A 20437-nucleotide genomic window follows, 5' to 3' on the forward strand; every position below is an offset into this window, starting at 1 on the left:
CTGTATCCACAGACTGTTAAAGTTGTCTCCTGAATGTGCTTCCATATATCATATAGTTAAGAATGCTGTGCTTGCATTTTAAGATGATGCTTCAGGGGATATTGAGTTGGTGTGTCTGTGCACAGATACTGTACATAAAACACAGATTTATGCATTAACAGGCTGGATGCAAAACGATGCAAGTCAAATACAGATATAAACTAAAGAGAAAACTTGAATAAACTATTCAGCCGAGCACAAACCTCCGCCAAGGCCCGACAGTCTTAAATTCAATCAAGCTCCACCAAATTTCATTCACTCATAGAAATCAGTCTCCTAGATATGTCTGATTTTATCCATAAATATTCTTGCATTATTCTCTGGAAGAACGGTGAAAATTTTGAAAAATGCCTCGTGAAATTGTTTTCCTGGATCCGGGGGGGGACCAAGGAACGAATCACCAAGCTTTCGAATAAATGGAAAAAACCCATGGTAACCTCTGACCAAATCCCAAAATCAAAACACCTAATGAGGGGATTATCTTTAAGAACAAGGGCCTTGATTTCCTCCAACACAGTTCCACAAGATTGAACATTTTTTGTCCTTATCTGTAATTTCCTCATGTAATGTAGTGTCCATCAAGAACCTCTGTAATATATAAACACACATCACTTCCTTCTAACAGAACTATTCAGTGAGATATTTTCCATACCCCCTGCTCGCCAACAAAACTGATGATCCGCTCAAAATGGTCAGCTTCCTCCAGCAAGCTCAAAAATTCAGAGAGCGAGCCAGAGGCAGCGAGAACTAGAAGGGGGGGAAAAAAACAAAGAATTGGCAGTACCCTTAACGAGTCTGACATCTTTATTTGACACTATTAGGGCCAAAGCTCCTTAGGCAGAAACACTGTATTTCCGGCAGCGCCTACCAGACATACTGCTGAAGAAGACCCCTGCGAGATACTAGACGCAGAAGGCTTTACAGTAACAAATCAGTTGACAGGTGCCTTAAATAAGACAACATCTCAGTTTAGACCCCTTCTTCGCAAATCCACTTAGATCCTCCTCTCAGGTAAAGTATATATTAGACTGCTGCTTATTAGCTACATGGAGAGGCATTAGGAAAGCAGGGCATAGCTGTACCCAGTCCCTGTTAAACAGCCTCACGTGGATAGAGCTGGGGATTAGAGTCAGATGAATTAGTTGGTGAAGAGATGGCGAGTTAGTGGGACAGAGCAAAGAGAGTGGATAGAGAGAGAGTGAGAGAGGCATACAGGGAGAAAAGTGAAGGGAAATAAATATCAGCGATAGCTCTGAGTGTTTGAAATCAAATCATTCCGACCATCACTCAATAAATGTTGGCTCAGTGGCTTTTTTGCATAAAACATACATGAAATAATTACTGTCGATGGTTCTTAATTTAGAGGGTGTTAAACAGCTTGTAGACATCTGGTAGTGAGCCGAGTAGGGTCATTCAAAATGTATCTAACTAAATTAAGGCACTGAGAGGAGAGAGGAGGGTGGGTAAGAGAGAAGTGTGTGTGTGTGTGTGTGTGTGTGTGTGTGTGTGTGTGTGTGTGTGTGTGTGTGTGTGTGTGTGTGTGTGTGTGTGTGTGTGTTTGTGAGTATGCATGTGTGTTGGGAGGAGGATACAAGTGTGGCTGGAGGAAATAGGTGTAGCACACACATTTGTGAATTGACATGCCACTAGATAACAAACTTGACTAGACATGGAGGCATTGGCTTCTCTGTGTATGGTTGTGTGTGTATGAGTTGAGGAAGTGGGTGGGTGGTTGAAGGTGGGGGCTTGGTACTTGCAGGGGGATCCTTAGCGCTGTCAAGGGGGGGGTTAGAGAATGCACAGGACCAGTAAATTAAATCAAACTGCCAAACTGTCAATTTCAAGATAGCGTGACTAGTGCATGAAAATGGCATCACTGGAAGGTATCAAGGCTTCGGCGGTCTCCTTATCCCTTGGCTTTTCTGGCATCGGTTCAACTTTGTGTGGAGAGGTGGCTAATTTTGCATGCAAATTTCAGTCAATAAGCTCCAAGCAAGGCATCCCAGGATATTTCAAAGGATCTGACAGTGGTTCCCCCCTCCTCCTCTCTCCTACTCTCTATCATTCTTGCTCACATTCTTCTTTTGGCTTCTGAATACCAACTAGACAGACGATGAAATTCAATCACCCATTTGCTTACGCTTTGCATATGCACAGTGTCCCCTCGATGCAGCGTGGCCCCCCCATGATTCTGCCAACCCACCCTCTCCATTCCTACCACCTAAAAATAATGAGGCGGGAGGCAGGAAGAAGAAGTGCATCTGTGTGTGCGTGTGTATCATTACCTATCTACGCTCATGTCCTCCCACTCGTCCTTAGTGGGACTGGGGCTGCGGCCTTGCCAGCTGATGGCTTGATTGGGGCTGACTGCTCGGTGGCTGCGCTGGTGTGGTGGACCTCTGAGCCTAGTTGTTTTGAATTTAACCTTGCTGCTAATGTTGCTAGCGATCCCACCTGCCCGCACTGGCCCTGCTGCATGGTTCCTATAGAAGTCCCTGGCTGCTCTGAGAATCCCCAGCTCCTGTCTCAGCTTCAGCAACTGATGTCGAAGCTTGGTCGCCTCTTTCTGAGATGCAGCCAGCCGGGCTTCTACAGCCATGATCTTGTTGCAGTGCTGCTCCCCCTGGGCCAGGGCCTGGGCCTGGGCTGCCTCTTCACGAACAGCTTCCTGAGTTCGCAGGTGATCCAGGGAGGCTTGGAATTTGTGGCAGTTGAGGGCCAAGTCTTTGTTGGCCTCAAGTAACTGTTCTTTCTCTTCCCTCAGCCTCTCTGTCTCCTTGTCCAGGGACTTCATCTTCCACTCCAGCTGCTCGATCTGAAAGAATCAGAGATACAACATTGTCCATTCTTTCCTTTACATATATCTGAAATTTTTACCATAAATTCTCAAACTTCTTCATAGAGAACTCTTGAAAACAACATTCCAAAGTCAAAATCCTGTTGTTAAATTAAAAATTGTAATGAGAAAGGCCAGTAACTGACTTGACCTGCTTGCGGAAGCATGTATATAGAGGCTTTCCTCTCCACTGACATTTTCTAACGGGGGTATGTGCCAGTGAATATGGTTTATGCTGTGTGAAAGGTTGGACCCGTGTGCGTGTGTGTGTGTGTGCGCGCGTGCGTGTGTGTGTGTGGGGGGGGGGGGGGGGGGGGGTCAACACTCCCCTTCGCAGCCTAGCAAGATTATGGACATTTGACTGGCACCTACTTACCCTGATCAACCCTAACTAGACAGCAACCAAGAACACTTAGTCTATTTGTTAGATCTTTGGTGGAGACTGTTTAAGAGAACAGTGGATGCCTGCTGGGTTTGTGCCTCCAGGCAATTTTTCCCTTTTATTTGGTTCACAGTCTGCCTGCTGGTGAAGCCTGGTACCTTTCAAAAAAAATTAGATGGCCATCCCAACTCTTGATAATTCACTGCCTTGAAAGTCAAAGGGTGGGGGGCAAATAAATGTATGCAAGCAGGGATTTTAAAAACATGTGTTTTTAACATGAGCAAGCTACTAAGAGCTACAATACAAAATGTTGTATTCTCTGATAACTTAATACATGTTCCTATACTCCACCCCCACAGTTATTATTTGTAGTTACACCTGGAATTACTTTTAACATGGAGAAAAACAAATGGCGTCCTGGCTGACACTTGACTTGGAAATTAGCGAATGACCAATCCTTCCGAGAGCGAGAACACTTTCAAATCATTCTTCATAGAATAAAACCCAATTGTTTGAGAGGCATTTAGTTATGGCTCTGTCAGGTTTCTTTTATTGGCAATGACAATGAACACTTAGTGATGGCATAGTGCTGTACCTTTTTAAATGACTGTTCCAGTCGTTCTGAAGAAACAGAAGGCTTTTTCGGAGTGCTGCTTTTGACCTGGTGTTCCTCTACCACTTTGTGAAGCAATTCTGCAAAGAGGAACAAAGATGTTATTGTGACATGGTTTGTCAAACTCTGGCTGCTCAATCAATAGAATGATAATAAAGAGGGTACATTAAATCAATTAGCATTACTAATGTCTAACTTCAATCTTAAGGTCCAGGTTCAGAATCACTAATGCTGAAAGATCTTGAAATGTTCATGGCTAACAACCTACCTCCTGTTTCTAAAATCTTATCAAATAAGCTTTTTCAACCAGATTAACAGAAAGGTGTTTTATTTAGTAGCCCACAAGGAAATAGGAAAACAGTTTTCAAAAGCACACACACACACATTGGTACATGCAATGGGCAACCTCTCTCTAGAGATCTTAAACAAACGAAGAGAAGTGCTTGAATCCCTCGTGGACACAAGCCCCAGGCTGCACTGCTTTGTAGTCCACTATGTTTCCCCAATGGACAACTAATCTCACCAGACTAACATGCTGCTTTATTCTGAGAACTTCAAATGTGGCCTTGGCAAACATATGATTTAGGCTTTACAATAACAACAGAATACATGCTGTAGTCAAAGTGTCTGGGGATTGGATGTTAACATATTCATGTGCGCATAAAGAACCCAGAAGGCCTCAGTGTCACTGATGTTTGACATACAGTAGATACACCTGCAGAAGTTGGAATATCTTTCCGGCTCACCTATATGCAAAGGGCAACACAAAACAACATACAACTTTCTGCCTTTCATTCTCGCCTGTTAAACATTCATGACAGAACGACCAAAATAATTTGTACAACGAGGCTGGAAGCATTAAATATTCAGGACCTTGACTTTTAGGTCAGTTGATTTTTGGAGAGTGAGTGGGAAAAAGAGGCCATAGTAGGAGAGAGTAAAGAGAGAGAGGGGTTTTGTTGAGAGAGGCTGCTGCTTCTTTGCTTCACATTTGACGCTTTGCCCAGGGAATTTTGTTACTTTGAATTAGGCTGTTCTTTTGTCTTTCCAGCATGTCACAGTCAATCAAACAGAGCACCAAATAGGACAGGAGGGCTGCCGTGTTCGCTGGGTACATAACCAGGTTGGGAGACAATTATCCAGCTCCAGTGCTGGTGGCTTGGGAGTTGGCACCTCAGCACTACCTTGATAAGAAGACGTGGTGGCTCCCTAGTCACCCACTGTTGGAGGAGGTCCTGGCACTGCGGCATACATTAACGTCCCTCCCACGTCTCCTCATGGGCTGCAGCACAAAGGCCCTGTTCCTTTCATCTGCTGTCTTTCGTTAGCGTGATTCCAGTGTGAGCCATCAACCCGCTATCCCTTTGATCGGGTCACAGAGGTTGTTCAGGAGTAAATGTTGTGGCCATTCACAACATTTATTTTTAATGAGGTTGGGTTCACTTCCTTTTGTTGGCAAACATGCTGTCTAAGTGGAAAATAATTGACATAACCGACATTTATTGCTTCACAAAGTTTATGATGAGATCATCTTTGCCTCAGTCATCCCAGTAGGCTATACAACTTTTTTACTTTCACTATTTACAACAATTAAAATGGGTTATGCAACTGTGATAAATAAGTTTTCTCTCACAATCATTTTTTCAATGATTTATTTATTTGTTGCATTTTTAAATGATTTATGAGATTTTGTGTCCTTTAACATAAAATATGGCAAGCGCTCTAATGCTTTCCTATTGATCCCGATAGCACACGTGTTCACATTCATTGTGAGACTGGTCATTGCGAAGTTTGGTTATAACAATAAACAAAACATGAATTGTTGTCATTCATGTAAACATAGTATGAAGTATCATTCCACACAAAACCTAATCCTTAACTTCATATATTAAGTTGTTATGGGAGAAAGGGCATATTTAACATTAATATAACAAAAACACCAGTCTCATTGGGGAGAACATTGTGCAAAGTCACTGACTGTGGTTGCCAACTGTTTCAAAAAGGTGCTTGTATCACATTTATATTTAGAGATTATTTGTTTGATAAGATGTAAAACTAAGTGTGTCCTTTCTAAGGTGCTTATTTCCTGGTATTCCTGACTAGACTGTCAATAGGACAGGATTCACTATTTTAATTAGTGCCACCCTTTAAATCACAGGCTTGCATCACTAACAGACACCATCATTGGTTGTGAAGAAAATTAAAGTGATCTGGGACAGATTTGTTATTGAACGAGTTAATTAAAGCCACCGATTGCAGTGGTCGGCATCTGACAAAAGGATGCGGAATCAATTAAAAGCAATGTGCTTTTTAACTTTGGGAATGATGTATTCAGACAAGATGAACACTACTTGATCTTTCAATCAATTTGCAAGGAGCTGATCAACTCTTAATTGAGTTGTCCTATTAATTCCACTGGGAGAGGTCTTATTAATTCTGCTCACTGTTACACATGTCCAGGAGGTAAGGGTAGCTTAAAGGTGGGTTTTGAATGTGTGATTGACACGTAACAATACATGTGCAAAATTCTATTTGGGCAAAAGATTTACAAACCAACAGAAAAGAAAATAATTTTAAACAATCATCACTATTTGGCTCCAAAAAGACTTTTCCAATATAAAGCAAGAGGGGCTCACCTTGGTGTTCATTGGCAAGACACAGGTGGAGCTCCTTCACTGTGGCCCGGTCCATAGCTGCCTGGACTCGTAACATGTCCATCTGCTCTTCCAAGCCGGCTCTGCATTCAAACACATTGTAAACTTTTCCTCACATAGCACTTATATCTATTCTACAAAAACATATTAAAAAAAACCAAGAGTTGACAAATCATGAGAATTGTAAAATTTGAATTTTTTTTAAAATCTTAAAAAAAATTTTTTTTCCACATTTTATCTTGATTTGTGTGCTGGCTTTATCCCAACGGTAAAGACAACATGCAGAGGAAATCAACTAATTAAAATGGTTTTTAATTCATCTGAAAAATCAAAGTGACATGCAACATGAAAGGCCAAGGTGGGAAAGTACAGTGTGCATCTGTGTGTGTATCATAACAGACAAACAGAGTGGAGAGAGTGCCCAATTACCTCTGTGCAATTAGCTTGATTTCTGCTAAAGGCTAATTACGTGGAGCCATGCTCGAGACTTTGCACTTTCAAGTTATTATTAGGACCCCAACAGAAGTCTACTGAGGATACACATGGCCCACAGAGGCAACCACACCTGAAACACACACCTAATTCCCCTCCCCTCTGCTCCACAGAGTCAGAGAGAAAAACTAGAAACAGGCTGCTGCTGCTGCTACTACTGTAGTGGCCTTCTTCCCTCAGTTTACCTCATTACAACAGCAGGTCTTTATTCTGACCGACTTCTTAAGGCAAGTGGTGAGTACAGCATGCATGATACACTCTAAACTGTATGAGGTGTAAAATGAGCCATTTGTGGTTATGATGAATTAAGATGAGAATAATGGAAATTAACTTAAACGAGACACTTTTTAAACCAATCTCATTTTGCAAGATCCACCAAGAGGATTTTCCATACGACTTGGGAAAATTATCACCATAGCACAGGGAAGGGAAGCAATTAGGTTTTTAGCCCACAGTACAGCAGAGGCTTGGTCTAATGGCTGACCGCTGCTTAAATAAGTACACAAATGACTCTCCCTGAGGGAGGCGAGGAAGCAGATGGATATGTGTCGCTCCTGTATGGATTTGCCTCCATAAATGAACTCAAGTCGATGAGGCACCGGCACTGCCTTATGTGTGGAGGATGCTAATGGGACAAACAAACTGAAATATGCAGTATGCGGTAGGAGCTTGTTCCATCTCATGTTTCTCTTTTATGCCTTTTTGGATGCTGATAGTATTGACGCTAATCCAAAGTTCAGATGCAAAACATTCAATTTTGTTGAAGGATAAGCATATTTTCTTGGATGAAGGAGGGATTGGATTGCAGATGTAGTTCATTGGCCAGGGGCTTCCAGTTTCACAACATCACACTCTAGAGATGGAGGACTGTTGCATCCTTATTCAGTAACACTCACGTTGTTGCAGTTTGTGCTTCAATCTGCCATAAAAAATAAAATTAACAGATCGGCAAGTGGGGATGTTACAAGAGCAATTATTAAGAGTAATACATTCAATATTTGCAGAGACAACATTGTGTAGTAATCAGAAAGTTGAGGACATTTTCAAGCCTGAAAGTTTGAATGGAGAAGACACCTGTCTAAAAATCAGAAAACCAAACAAAACCTAAAACAATATTTTTATTTCAAAAATGTATCTGGTTTGCAGGCCAGTTTATATTTTAGAACTTTACTTTTTTAAACTTGCATTGTGTGAGTCACAAAGTTACAGAGCCAAGAGTTTTGTATTGCATCAAAACAACAGATGGCATCAGTCAACACATTTGTTTAACAACTTGGTCAACATGTTAAAATTCTACTTTTAAATAAACTGTTAATACAAACATATTTCCACAGTATGTACTGCCTTTTTTCCCATAGGTGACACATACACCAAATCTCAAATCTATTTCATTCTTCACTGCACAAAACTATATTCTTAGATGGCGTATGCTCACATCTTCCCTCACAGTCTCACTCCTTGCACATTGCTTCCTCGCGTGAGTACATCATTTGATAAACAGATGCTTACTATTTTCACCCCACTGGGGTCCTGATGATGGGAAAAGGGCAAATTTAAGAATCCAAAAAGATGTTTAGGCAACACTCTAAGGCTGTGGTAGCACTGAGATAAATCCCAACCTTAAGGAGCTACCTTTTAGATCTGCATCACATTATGACTGCCTCCAACTGAAACAAATTCCAGAGGTTTTCCCTTCGTCAAACTACCTCCAGTAACCTGCAGTTTATGTGAAATGAAACTATGTTTTCTAGTCATAGCCGAGCTATCACTGTGGAAAAGGGTTTCTCTGCAGATTTACTTCCTATAGGGTACACAAAGTCTGTTTATAATCTGGATGACAAATCAAATGAAGCTTGCCGAACAATTTTCAACTCCCTCTCAACATGCCGCTTCACCTAAGGCAGAATAATAGTCAGCAAGTATAAAAGCAAAAGAGGCGTCTTGGCAGAAACCAAAGGAAAGGCAACAAACGAGTGTTATGTTTGGTAATGATGTGGTCTGCAATGGAACTCTGTGTCTCACGCCGCTTTTTGGCCCTTTTTTTAAAAAACATTTGCACATTTGAACTTCAGCCTTGAGTTATCCACTCCATGTCATTTGATCTCATCCCTACCTGTGCTGCACCAAACACAGCTTAGAGCACAAACTGCCAGCCTCCATCCACAAGGGTGTAGAACACAACATCATCTGCAGCCATTGTGCTTCCACACGCCAGCCTCCTTTTGGTTTCTTGCTCAGCGCATAAAAATACACGGGTAGAGCAGGGAATTGGGTGAGAAAGCGAAAACACCTCTGGCATTTTTATCACAGGGGAGAGATTCTTGTTTGTGTGTGTGTGTGTGTGTGTGTGTGTGTGTGTGTGTGTGTGTGTGTGTGTGTGTGTGTGTGTGTGTGTGTGAGTGTGTGTGGGTGTGTGTCTGCGTGTGTAATATTCCCTCATGATTAAACTCAAGCTAGAGGGCTGTTCATTCATAGAGGGAGTTTGGGTGGATAAGCCACTGCTGTCAGCAGAAATGGTGACTGGTGGAGTTTACATGGCTCGGTGCTGTGTTTTAGCTGTGGGCAATGTAGCGGCAACAGCAACAGTAAGTCTTTAAGAGGAAGGTCCACAAGCCACTGATACAAGAGGTGAATCGGCATTCGTGTAATAAAACTGCTTGTGGGATCAACCTAGGATGCCCACGTTTCCCTGTTTAATAGCCTTGTTGATGGGTCACTAGGTATCCTAATATAAAATTAAACATCTTATAATCATAATATTCTGGTATTTGTTAGGTTGGCCCTGTGACATACCTGCAACCTGCACCCTGCCTTTTGCCCGTTATCAGCTAGGATTGGCTCCATGCACACTACGAACATCAAACGGTACAGCTAATGAAGTGAGTGAGTGAATGAATGAGTGAATGAGTGAATGAATGAATGAAGGGATGGATGACGGAATGGATGGATGATGTATTTATTAGCACATTCTCTACTGAATGTGTGAAGTCTACTCATGAGATTTGGTTCTTTGAAATAACCAATAACATCCTTTGTTCTCTAATTCTATTTGCTCTTTTTATTCGGACCGACCCAACTTGAAGGCGCACTGAAGTTTGCATCAAAATTAGTAAGTGTTAAGCAATTTTTTTTAACGTAATAATTAATTTATCAAATAATTAATGAAGGAAAAACATTACTTGTCTGAATTTTAATCATGAATAAAACATTCTGTTTGTGTGTGTGTTTGAGCAAATGTGTCCCTCCTCCAACTAAGCCCTGGTCCGGGGGGGGCAGACTCATTACTTCTAATACCTTTTAGCAAATCAAGATGAAACTAAAAAAATATGAGAAGCATCAGGGTAAACTTTATTAAACTTAATTAGTGTCAACGTCGCTTACTGGGGAGGTTCACATCCATAATGGTCACTCTCTGCAGAGGAGGTTTCACTGCTGCTGCAGAGCAAATGATCTCAAAGGCTTTTTCCCCCAGTAATCGCTGGCTAATTTATGCTTTGATGTTGTCTGAGCATAGCATCTTAAGTCTGAGGATGCGCTGCATGTGTTTATTCTGTTTATGAGGCCTAAATAATCCCTGCCTCTTTTTACCAACAGACCTTTAACAACAATTAACAAGCATGGACATGGAGGGCTGCAGACCGATGCGTAATGAGGCAGATAAAACGATCCCACTGCAAAATTTCTAGCCCACCCTGCACATTGTTACTTGCCAGGAAATCTCAATCAAAATCGGTCTTGGTGTCACAAGTATATTCTGTCCCTTTTGCCTTAAAAAAACGGTTAAAGGTTGAGAGCTTAGATTGGTTTTTGTGTTGCAATTAAAATGTTTGGTGAATAAACAATGAAAGTATAAATATAGAAATATTGTTAAAAGTTGATATCATGGATTGTTTGGCATCAATACATGAAAACTGATTTCAAGTGGTTACTTCATTTTTAAGAGTTTTTCATAAATTCATAGTTCCCTAAATTTTGTGCATTAAGCTCCATAGATTATTCCCTGAGAAAACATTTTTGAAATATGCTCTACCTTGCAATGTTAAAGAAAGTGAAATTAAATTCCTGGATCTGTGTCCTGATCTGCACCAAAATGTAATGGGTTTCCCCCAGAGCTATATCATGTTTCATGGAAATCCTTTCAGTGGATCACTGACATGCTTGAAAAAAGTTTGTCCTCCTGGCAAATTCATGCTGCAGGTGCATGCTATAATTTTCAAGTTTGAGTTATTGAAGAATAAACAATTTGTTACTTATTGCATCCTCAAGTCATGAAACGGAGCCACAGGGAGTCAGTAAATCAGCTAAAAGAGCAGAGAAACAAACCTGTTTCACCTTCTTCCTTAACATCTCATTCAAGAGCAGAGATTACAGGGGGTGCCTGGGCCTTATAACCTTCTCTTAACACTGTTGGGACCCACTGAGCAGGAGTTATCCCAGCAATATTAATTCTGGGAAATGGTCATTTGGGCCTCAAGACACTGTTTTACAAGTGCTGTTTTTGAAGGAGGTGATAGGGAGCATCTGTGCGCAATCTCATGACAATGAGGAGGAGAAATGAGAGACAAATGGAGTTTAAACAGAATCTCTCCTCTAAAGCCTGCCACTAGGCATTTAAAGCTTTATAAGGGGTCTTTATTTGGCCCTAAATTCTTCAGCTGCCAGGAGTTAATTAGCCATTAGTGGATCATTGCTAGCACTTATCTAGCATAACCTTCACAAGCACAATCATTACAATACGGTCAACGGAACAACAAGCTATAACTGCTTGCCCCAAGAGTTTCCTGGCAGTTATGCTTGCAGAAGCTCTTGTTGTTATTTTACTGTCATATACCAACTTCTGACCTCTTTGCTGCCTCTTAACAGAATTTTGCATTGTAGTAACATAGAGCTGTTTGGTTAAGCTGGCTTCATCCATTGAAGGGCGTGGAAAAGAGAGGGGCAGTATGCCTTTGTTTAATTTAACACACTGAGCTGTGCATGTGTACAGATGTGTGCCCTGGAACAGAGAGATTTTTAACAGCCCAAGAGTAAAGATCCTATCCAAGTTTACTTTGCACCAGCCACCCGGGTAAGGAGGGGTCCTGGGGGCGTGAATGGAGGAGATGAGGTGAAGCTGGTCAGGGGCACATGAAGGGGATCAACACTAACCCCGGAGGACAGGCCGGTTACACAGTTAGAAGAGACGCCAGCCGCTTACCATCCCTCGTGGTTTGCCTCGCAGGTCAGTTCCAAGGACCCTGCATGTTCACTGTAGTGTAACCCCCCCGCCCCCTCAGGCCCCAGCCCCAGACCATACAGCGCTCCACTCTGCTCTGCTCAGCTCAAGTTGTGGCCGGGCAGGCGGGAGGGCAGGTGGATGGACATCCCTTAACAGGCAGCATCGGCGGCACTGGGGCTGCTAGCCTGTAATTAGCTCGGACAGCTCAGGCTTGGAGAGAGGCAGCCGGGCTATATCATAATGAGCTCAGCTGGGATTAGGAGGACAGGGCAGGGGGGTGAGCAGAGGGGGTGGAGGGGGGGCAAGTTCCAGAATTCTGGCCTCAGCCTACTGCAGCATCACTGAGGGCCAGAGGGAGGCAACTGGGAAGGCAAGTAAGAGGAGAAGAGGACTGCACCGAGGCATAGGATAGAGGAGGAAAGAGGTGAGGAGAGGTGAAGGCTAGGGGAAATAGGGGGGAGGAAGACTGTGGCTTTAGGCCAAGCTTTGAGTAGTATTATACCAGGTCAGTGTTAGTGGTACTGTAACAGGGGGCTTCTTTAGATCAAACAAGACAATGGCTACACTGCACCCAGAGACAGATGAAAAGAAGTAGATAGGAGGACAGAGAGAGACGGAAAGAAAAACTAAGCATCAAAGAAATAAATAAAGTACCTCTTGCATAAAAAGGTCACACTGTCATTAAAACAATCACTTAGGTTTACAGACCGAGTATGTAAAGTATCTTATTGACACTCGCTTAATAACATCAGCAACAAGATTACAGTTTGGCATAAATGTTCCATTAAAAATGCAATTATTTTACAAAGACACAGCCAGGGATTCTGATAATGTGATTTTACTTCCTCCACTTTTATGTGTGAATTTTTGGGCAGCCAATTTTACAAATGAGAACACAGTGTAACGATCTTGCTTTGGCCCCTGCTGGCTGGTAATGATGTGAAGGGCTAGGTGGATGCTGTGAAGCTACGAAGGGCACACTCAAAATTTCAACACCCACAAACAAGAAGGGACACTGGGAGTGTGTGAGTATATGTGTACACATGGAGGGGAAAGTTTTGAACAAATGGTATGGCCAAACCTACATGGACCTTTGCTTTCCTATCTCTTCCTGGCTGGAAGACCCCTACCCCTTTTCCCAACAATATGTATCCATTAGTCATTTTGTGTTGTGATGTGTCCCATCTTGCTTTGTGTTCTTGTCAGCATTGTGTGTGTGTTTAAAATTTCCAATGCAGGTAAAATCTGTGTTGGGCCTGGGTGACAGGTGACTTACTTTTCAGTGGACAGTTTCCTGGTGAGGTTTTTTAGGTAGGTCAGTTCATTCCACACTGCATCACTGTTCTCTTGTCTTAGCTGCCACGGTTCTGCACGCTGCACCCTTCCACCAGGCCTGGACACAAACACAGGTTTGCAAAGTTATCAATATAAGGCCTTTGCATTGACTTAAATTCATTGTTGAGAATCTAACCAAAACCGTATCCCTAACCTTAACCAAGAAAGACGTTCTTTAGGACTGGGCTGTGGTCCCCATGAGGTTTACTGGTTCTAACAAGATCAGTGTTTATGCTTCGAGCAAAATGCAAAATGTAGAGGGAAGCAAGTCCAACATATTGAACAGACATGCATGCATGAAGAGCAAACATACTAACAAGGGAAAATGGCTGGTACTGTATATTACCTTGTTCCCTCTGGTCAGTTCACTTGGGGTAACAAGACCCCTTAGTCTCACTCTCGTTTTGTTATTCAGCCATCTTTAGCAGTATTCAAATGAACAGCCTTGACTTTGACATTTCAGTGGCAAATCATGTACACACGTATGCATGTTTGTTAAAGCCCAGGGCACTGCCTGTGTGGCAGGGCAGTGGACCATTCCCTGTGTGCCATGCAAATGTAAATAATGGCAAAAACACACTCACAAACGAGGTCATTCAAATGTCTACACCTCACTTATGAATACTTAATGACATTTTGCGCTCAGTAGCAGCCCCCTCCACTGGACTTCCCCTTCAACACTCACACACAACATCCCTCCTGCCCGAAACTGCATCCCTGCACACTACCCGACTCATCCATCAGTCTTTGCCCAACACATTCAATTCCAATTAGCCTTTCATTTGCAAACTAAAACAGCTTTTAGTGAGAAATCCACAGATTGCAAAACTAGCAGATGAGGAGCGAGTACCATTTTTGTCTCTCTCTCACTCTCTATCTCTCTCTCACACACACACACACACACACATACACTACAGTTTCTCATTTTCACTCAATCAATGAGGTAGATGTGTGGAAATGGATTGTAAGGGTCACTGCATTTGCGGAGGGCTCCTTTTCCTGTGGTCATTATTGGCTATGTAGACGCCGCCATGCTACGCTAATACTAGTTAAACCCTAGTGCCTGGGATTTGGAGGCTACTGAGGAACGGCAAATGTTTTCATTTAATACTGCTAATGCCCCTGTGAGCAATTTGGAGCCCTTGAACTTATTCGTAGTGTATGTATGTGGGAGTATGAGTGCGTGTGTCTGTCTGTGTGAGTTTGCAATCTGTGAGTTTGGGTTCGTTTCCCAGAGTGCAAAGCTACTTAACAGATAATCTCACTGTATAGTCACAGAGATTGATACTTTTACTTATTCTACTGCAAGCACACTGAATTCAGTCTGAACAATCTTAATACTGCCTGGTGCTGTAATCGCACACGATAATTTACCCACAGCTCCATTTGAATGCTCTCTGTGTGATTTTAAGTTGTGCAGTGTATCAACTGCATGTCTTATGCAAGGTGTATGAAGCTTTATTAAGTCACGGTAAAGCTTTACACATTTTAATTTGTGTACGGTGGATCTAAAAGCTGTTGAACATGGAGCCATGAGAGAGCTATCTACTTTAGGCCTCAGTGCTTCCTTCCCCGCGGTATCCGAGTTTCCATTATTAAGCAGGAGGAAATAGAAAGAACTTTTCCACGCCGCTACGGCTAATTGCTCTGATTCAGGGGGAATCTGTTTATGGGCGCAACTTTGATCAGAGTACGGATGCTTTAATAACCTTTAATTTTATTTGCTCACCCCCATCATCCCCAGTCTGATTAAAAAACTTTTTCCCTTCTCTAATATAAATAAGAAGTTGGCTTTTTTCCCCTTCTCCTTCATGCCATTTTGTGAAAATATGGTGGTAATGGTGAATGGCAGGGTAGTTTCACTGGGACTGGCCAACTGCGCACCACCTGCATGCTGATGAGCCAAAGGAAGCTGTGCGTGCTTTGTGATTGGCTGGTAGTTCTATCCAGGGCGGAACTCATTATAACAAACACGGGTGACGTCACTCAACAGCTGGCCATCACATACAGCAACATTGTTCAATACCTTATTCTGCTGATGAGGGAGGATTAAATGAAGAAAAACTAAATGGTACAGTAGAATGATGTTAGTCTATCATGCATTTTGTTAATTGTACGATATATATATTCACATAAATATATATATATATATATATATATATATATATATATATATATATATATATTACAGACCTATGTGTGTATCAGGTAAGGAGGAAGACGAATAGTGTTTTATCATTTTATCCTGCACACAAAGGGGGAACAAAAAAACACCCCCCGCATCTTTCTGAAAAGGCAACAACACAGCATGGAAGCTACAGGGAAATCCCTAACAAGCTCAAAATGCAATGAGACTCAACGCCTATCCCCACTGACTTGTTAGGGCCCTGATTTCCCAGCACTAATGGGAGTATTTAAGTCATTTTCTATTGTCTCTCATTCAGGCTGGCATTACCCCAGTGGGTTTAACAGCTATTTGAGGATGGGGCTTAATGCCAAATGAATGCCAGGATCATAACATTGAGTGACTGGCTGGTGCCATGGTGGGATCTGACTGAAAAGGGCAGAGCTGCCTATTGCATCAATTTCATGTCAAATCAGTCATGAAATACAGATACACTGACACTGAGTCAACACACTGTAGATCTAGGTCCTCTCAGCTCTCAACTCATAACCACAGCCCAGATTGTCTTATTACAGAAACATGCATGTTTTCTTCTTTGACAAAAGTACACTAACATTTCTTTGATAACCTGTTAAAATGTGTAACAGAAGCACATCTGGGGTGGACTCCCCGATTTTTCTCTCTGTACAGCTCTCTGTCTTTGTTCCCACTGTCTCAGACACATGCTGTTGAGCCGCGCTGAGCTGACATGAGCCGAGTCGAGCTCGGCGCTGAACACGCTCTCACACTCACTCCACTTTCACACGGGCTCACATTGCACTGCTGTTTTCTTTAATTAACCCTGAGAGAAAACAGCTGACGGGGTCAACACTTTGCTCCCGCGTGGCCACCAAACATATGCACCTTTAGCTACATTTAAAAATGCCCTCAAAGATGCTGTTAGAGAAAATAAACACACTGAAAAAAGTGGGAAAAGACCGGGGGAGACAATAGAAAGAGAAGGGCCCTATATTAATGACTTTTTTCAGCACGTTTGTGTAAAATCCTGTGATTTCTGGTGAAGGTGACAGGTTGAAGCAGGAAATGGCCCTCCTCCTCCCTCTTTCTTCCCTCCTCCCTCCACAGGCCTTCTCAAACACCTTGCACCCTAGGACCAGACACCTCCAACCACTGGTTCTCACATCCTAATGAAGAGACGCAGAAGCACACACACTCACTTGGCACAAAACAGCCCACGTTGACCAGGCTTAAAAACCTATGAGCTTTTCAAAGGCAAAGGGAAGAATTCCACCTATTTCCCCCAAATCCAGCACTCAGGTCTTGTCAGACAACATGTGGGGAGCAACGAGGCCCTAAGACTATTCTGAGACTATTTGTGAGAGGTTTTAGGGGGTTGTATTATTTCACAAGGGCTTCTAACATAAGGCAAGGTGAGTTATGTGGTTTGAAATGTCTCTTATACATTGCTGCTGCAAGAAACTTTATGTACGCAGGTCACATTTTCAGGATGTTCGGTGTGTACACCAACATTGAGATGTATTTTGTGTTACATTTTTTGTGTTGTGTGATGGGAGTTTGTTGCTAGAAATTAAACTGTGCACTCACAAGCCATGGGATTTCTCCATCTCTTTCAGCTGGTCTCTGATGCTCTTGTAGTTGGCTTGAATCAGACACAGACGTTCTCGTCGTTTATCATGAGCCCTCCTCAGCTCTTCATTCTCCTCCATCTGTAAAGCACAGTGACAAGATTTGTTTTGTTTTTCAAAAGTTGTACACATCAAATGACAGATAAGTTAAATAAAGAAGGGAGTCAGCTTCATGTACACTGGCACAGCAGTGTGGCAGTGAAACTATGAGAAGCCCTTCACTGTCCCTACATATTTAAACTGGTCTACAACTGAAACACCTTTGCCTGACAGAAACCAGCAGGTTCAGATTCTGTTCTTTTTTCTCCTCTCTCCCTGACAAGTGCTTCTACTCTCACTGGGCAACTGAGACATCATTAAAGGATGACATTAACATGACGAGTCAATGGGGCCACAGACCACCAAGAAGGCACAAGTGCACACACACACACACACACTTGAGCCAGCAAAGAAACTCTCTCACTGGAGTAACCGATGACCAGCATTTGTTGTGTTGGTGGGGGTTGTAGCAGAGGGTGTGCTGCTGCCACTGTTGTTGACAGCTATTAAAACACAGCAAGATTGGGCTCCTGCTTTAAAGAAGGAGTAAGAGAAGACAACATATAGATTTTTCTTGTCAGGGGCACCCCTCCTCCCCATCACACTGACCTTAACAGCGAGGGCGATGGAGAAAACACTTTCAACAGGCAGGACAAACAGAGGTGGAAGGAGAGCAAGGGAAGAGAGCGAGGCAGCTGAAGAAAATATAGGAAGGAAAAAAGAGAGAGAACAGTGAAATTATAAAGAGAAGAAAGTGAAAAGGCGCAGCAAAATGGAAAGTGAAAGGAAGAGCGCAGGACAGGTTTCTGCTTGAGTGGCCAGGGCTAGGGAGAGTTGTCGAGTGCTTTCTGAAGGGAAGGAGCTTGTTTACTGCTGATATGACACGGCTGCCCTGCAGAGAGGGAAATGCGAGCCCTCAGCCCTGTTATTATTAACAAGGACAAAGAGAACAGAGACAGCACACAAACAGGCACCGGACCCACAACGGGAGTGCGCACACTGATACATGTTCACACTGCCAATGTGACAAGTATGGATTTTCCCTGGTGCAGATTATTCACAGAGGACATCTGCAAGACATCCTCAGCCCCTTCAAGCAGCCCCCAACCTCTCAAAAAGATGGCTCTAATGAAAGGGGCCAGACCAGGGCAGTGTTAACTGGTGGTGCTAGGAGCTGGGGGAGGACAAGGAAGAGTTGAGGCTGACTGATGGAGGGGCCTGGATGGAGCAAGTGGCAGGGCATTAGCCACATCATGGCTTCCCAGGCCCCTTATAGATCTTCCCCTGGGCAGCTCAGCTCTGGTCATCAGGCCACAGACCCTTGCCCACAGATCAATACACCCCCCACTCAGCCAGCATACACATCTGTGGACGTTCTCAAGCTGAAAAATAATTACACAGCAACAACTACTGTTTACTTGAAAGTGTGCGGAAGGGGGAAAAAAAGAGGCCATCATTATGTGAATTGTTTGTTTGTCTGCTGCTGCTTGCTACTGAGGTCAACGTGTCAATGGTACAGGCTGGCGTACCCAATTTGAAAAGCATTCTATTGGAAAGAATTGGATTGGATCAAGTGAAGAACAATGGACTGGACAGAGTGAAATACTGTACTACAAGTGGCTGGAGGTGAGGTCCTAACTGCAGCTGGTGGAGGCCATGTTGCTCAATGCCAGATCCAAGCAAAGGGCATAACCACCAAATGATACCTGAGTCTGAACTAATGCCCTCATTAATGTGGTCAAAGATGTGAGTTGGCAATCATGATTTCTCCTGTGCGTACCTTTACTAAATGCCCCTCAACCGGCAGACACGTAAATGGCACCATTAACTAAGACAGTCAAGCGTGTCATCTGAATCTATGTTGAGCATTACCACCTGACTAGGTGTCTGCTATAGTGATGTAATTCAGACACCTCAGATCTGACAAGAAAATTATGCCTAATGTGTTCCTGGGACTTTGTTCAAAGGATGGTGACCTCTGCATAATCACTCCCTCAGTGGTCAATCTAAAAATGGAAAGGATGAAGACTGGCAACAGGCTTCAGGGGAAAGACCAACAAAACAAGCATATGGCAGTGAAAAATATAATCTAAAGACATAAAATAAGAGATAGAAGGTCACACTTTGAGACTTTAAAAGAAACATTGAGGGAGAAATTAGTGCATTTTTTTGTAGGGAGTTTGAGAGAGAGAAAAAGACATGTTCAGACGTCATGAGCATGTGAAGGTTAAAAGGCTAATAAAGATTATTCCTTTTAGGTAAAAAATAAAAAAAAGGACCTGCTGCATCCATTTTCACCAGAGTAGCTCGTCTCCTGCTGCTTCACTGCCTACACACTCTGTGTGTGTGTGTGTGTGTGTGTGTGTGTGTGTGTGTGTGTGTGTGTGTGTGTGTGTGTGTGTGTGTGTGTGTGTGTGTGTGAATCTTTTTGTGAACCATGTTGGAACCAACTACAACTCATGGGGACCAAAGACTGGTCCTGATGAGTTGGGCTTAGAGGTAAGGTGTGAATGGAGGTAAAGGTGAAGGTTAGGGTTTGTATAAATTGGTTATTGGGTAAGGTTTGTGTAAGGATGGCAACCTTCAATGTCAATGTCCTAACAGTGATAACTGTGCCAACGTGTCTTCTATGGTGTGGGCAAAATGTTTGAAGCCATTGTCCGGACATTTTGATATTTTAGTGTGTCCTCGCGAAGTCTGTTTAAGGGTTTGAACTTGTTTTCAAGGTTATATTTAGAATTGAGTTTAGGTCAGGGTCATGGTAAGAGGCTTAAGAATGCACTGTCAATGAGTCTCCTCATAACAACAGAAAGACCAGTGTGTGTGTTTGTGAGTATATAAGACACTGTATGTAAGACACTGTAAAGGAAGGTCATGGAGGAGGCAGTGGCAGCAGTAGAGGAATTGAACCCTTTGGAGACCACGACTGTTGCAGTGCTGCAGACCGATTACAACCCAGCCGTTGATAGCAGCAATCATATGTGAGATAGTGGCCACAGGAATAAGCGGCTCCATTAGACCCATCTGCTGCTCCAAACTATCAGCTTATCAGCTGGAC

The 20437-nt window shown here is 42.9% G+C and overlaps 1 protein-coding gene across 2 annotated transcripts in view; it reads right to left on the minus strand.

Annotated features, from left to right (window-relative positions):
• The window catches only part of cntln (centlein, centrosomal protein), an 81203-nt gene that overhangs the window by 31895 nt on the left and 28871 nt on the right, over positions 1-20437 (minus strand). For both annotated transcript variants that reach the window (XM_020101353.2, XM_069530592.1), the window contains exons 12-16: positions 17300-17421; positions 13511-13627; positions 6507-6607; positions 3853-3950; positions 2325-2854 (exon numbers count right to left, since the gene is read on the minus strand). In XM_020101353.2, coding sequence (XP_019956912.2) covers positions 2325-2854; positions 3853-3950; positions 6507-6607; positions 13511-13627; positions 17300-17421 — 968 coding nt within the window. The remainder of the gene's footprint in view (positions 1-2324; positions 2855-3852; positions 3951-6506; positions 6608-13510; positions 13628-17299; positions 17422-20437) is intronic.

The sequence above is a fragment of the Paralichthys olivaceus genome, chromosome 8 (genome assembly GCF_024713975.1).
Source record: "Paralichthys olivaceus isolate ysfri-2021 chromosome 8, ASM2471397v2, whole genome shotgun sequence".
NCBI lineage: Eukaryota > Metazoa > Chordata > Actinopteri > Pleuronectiformes > Paralichthyidae > Paralichthys > Paralichthys olivaceus.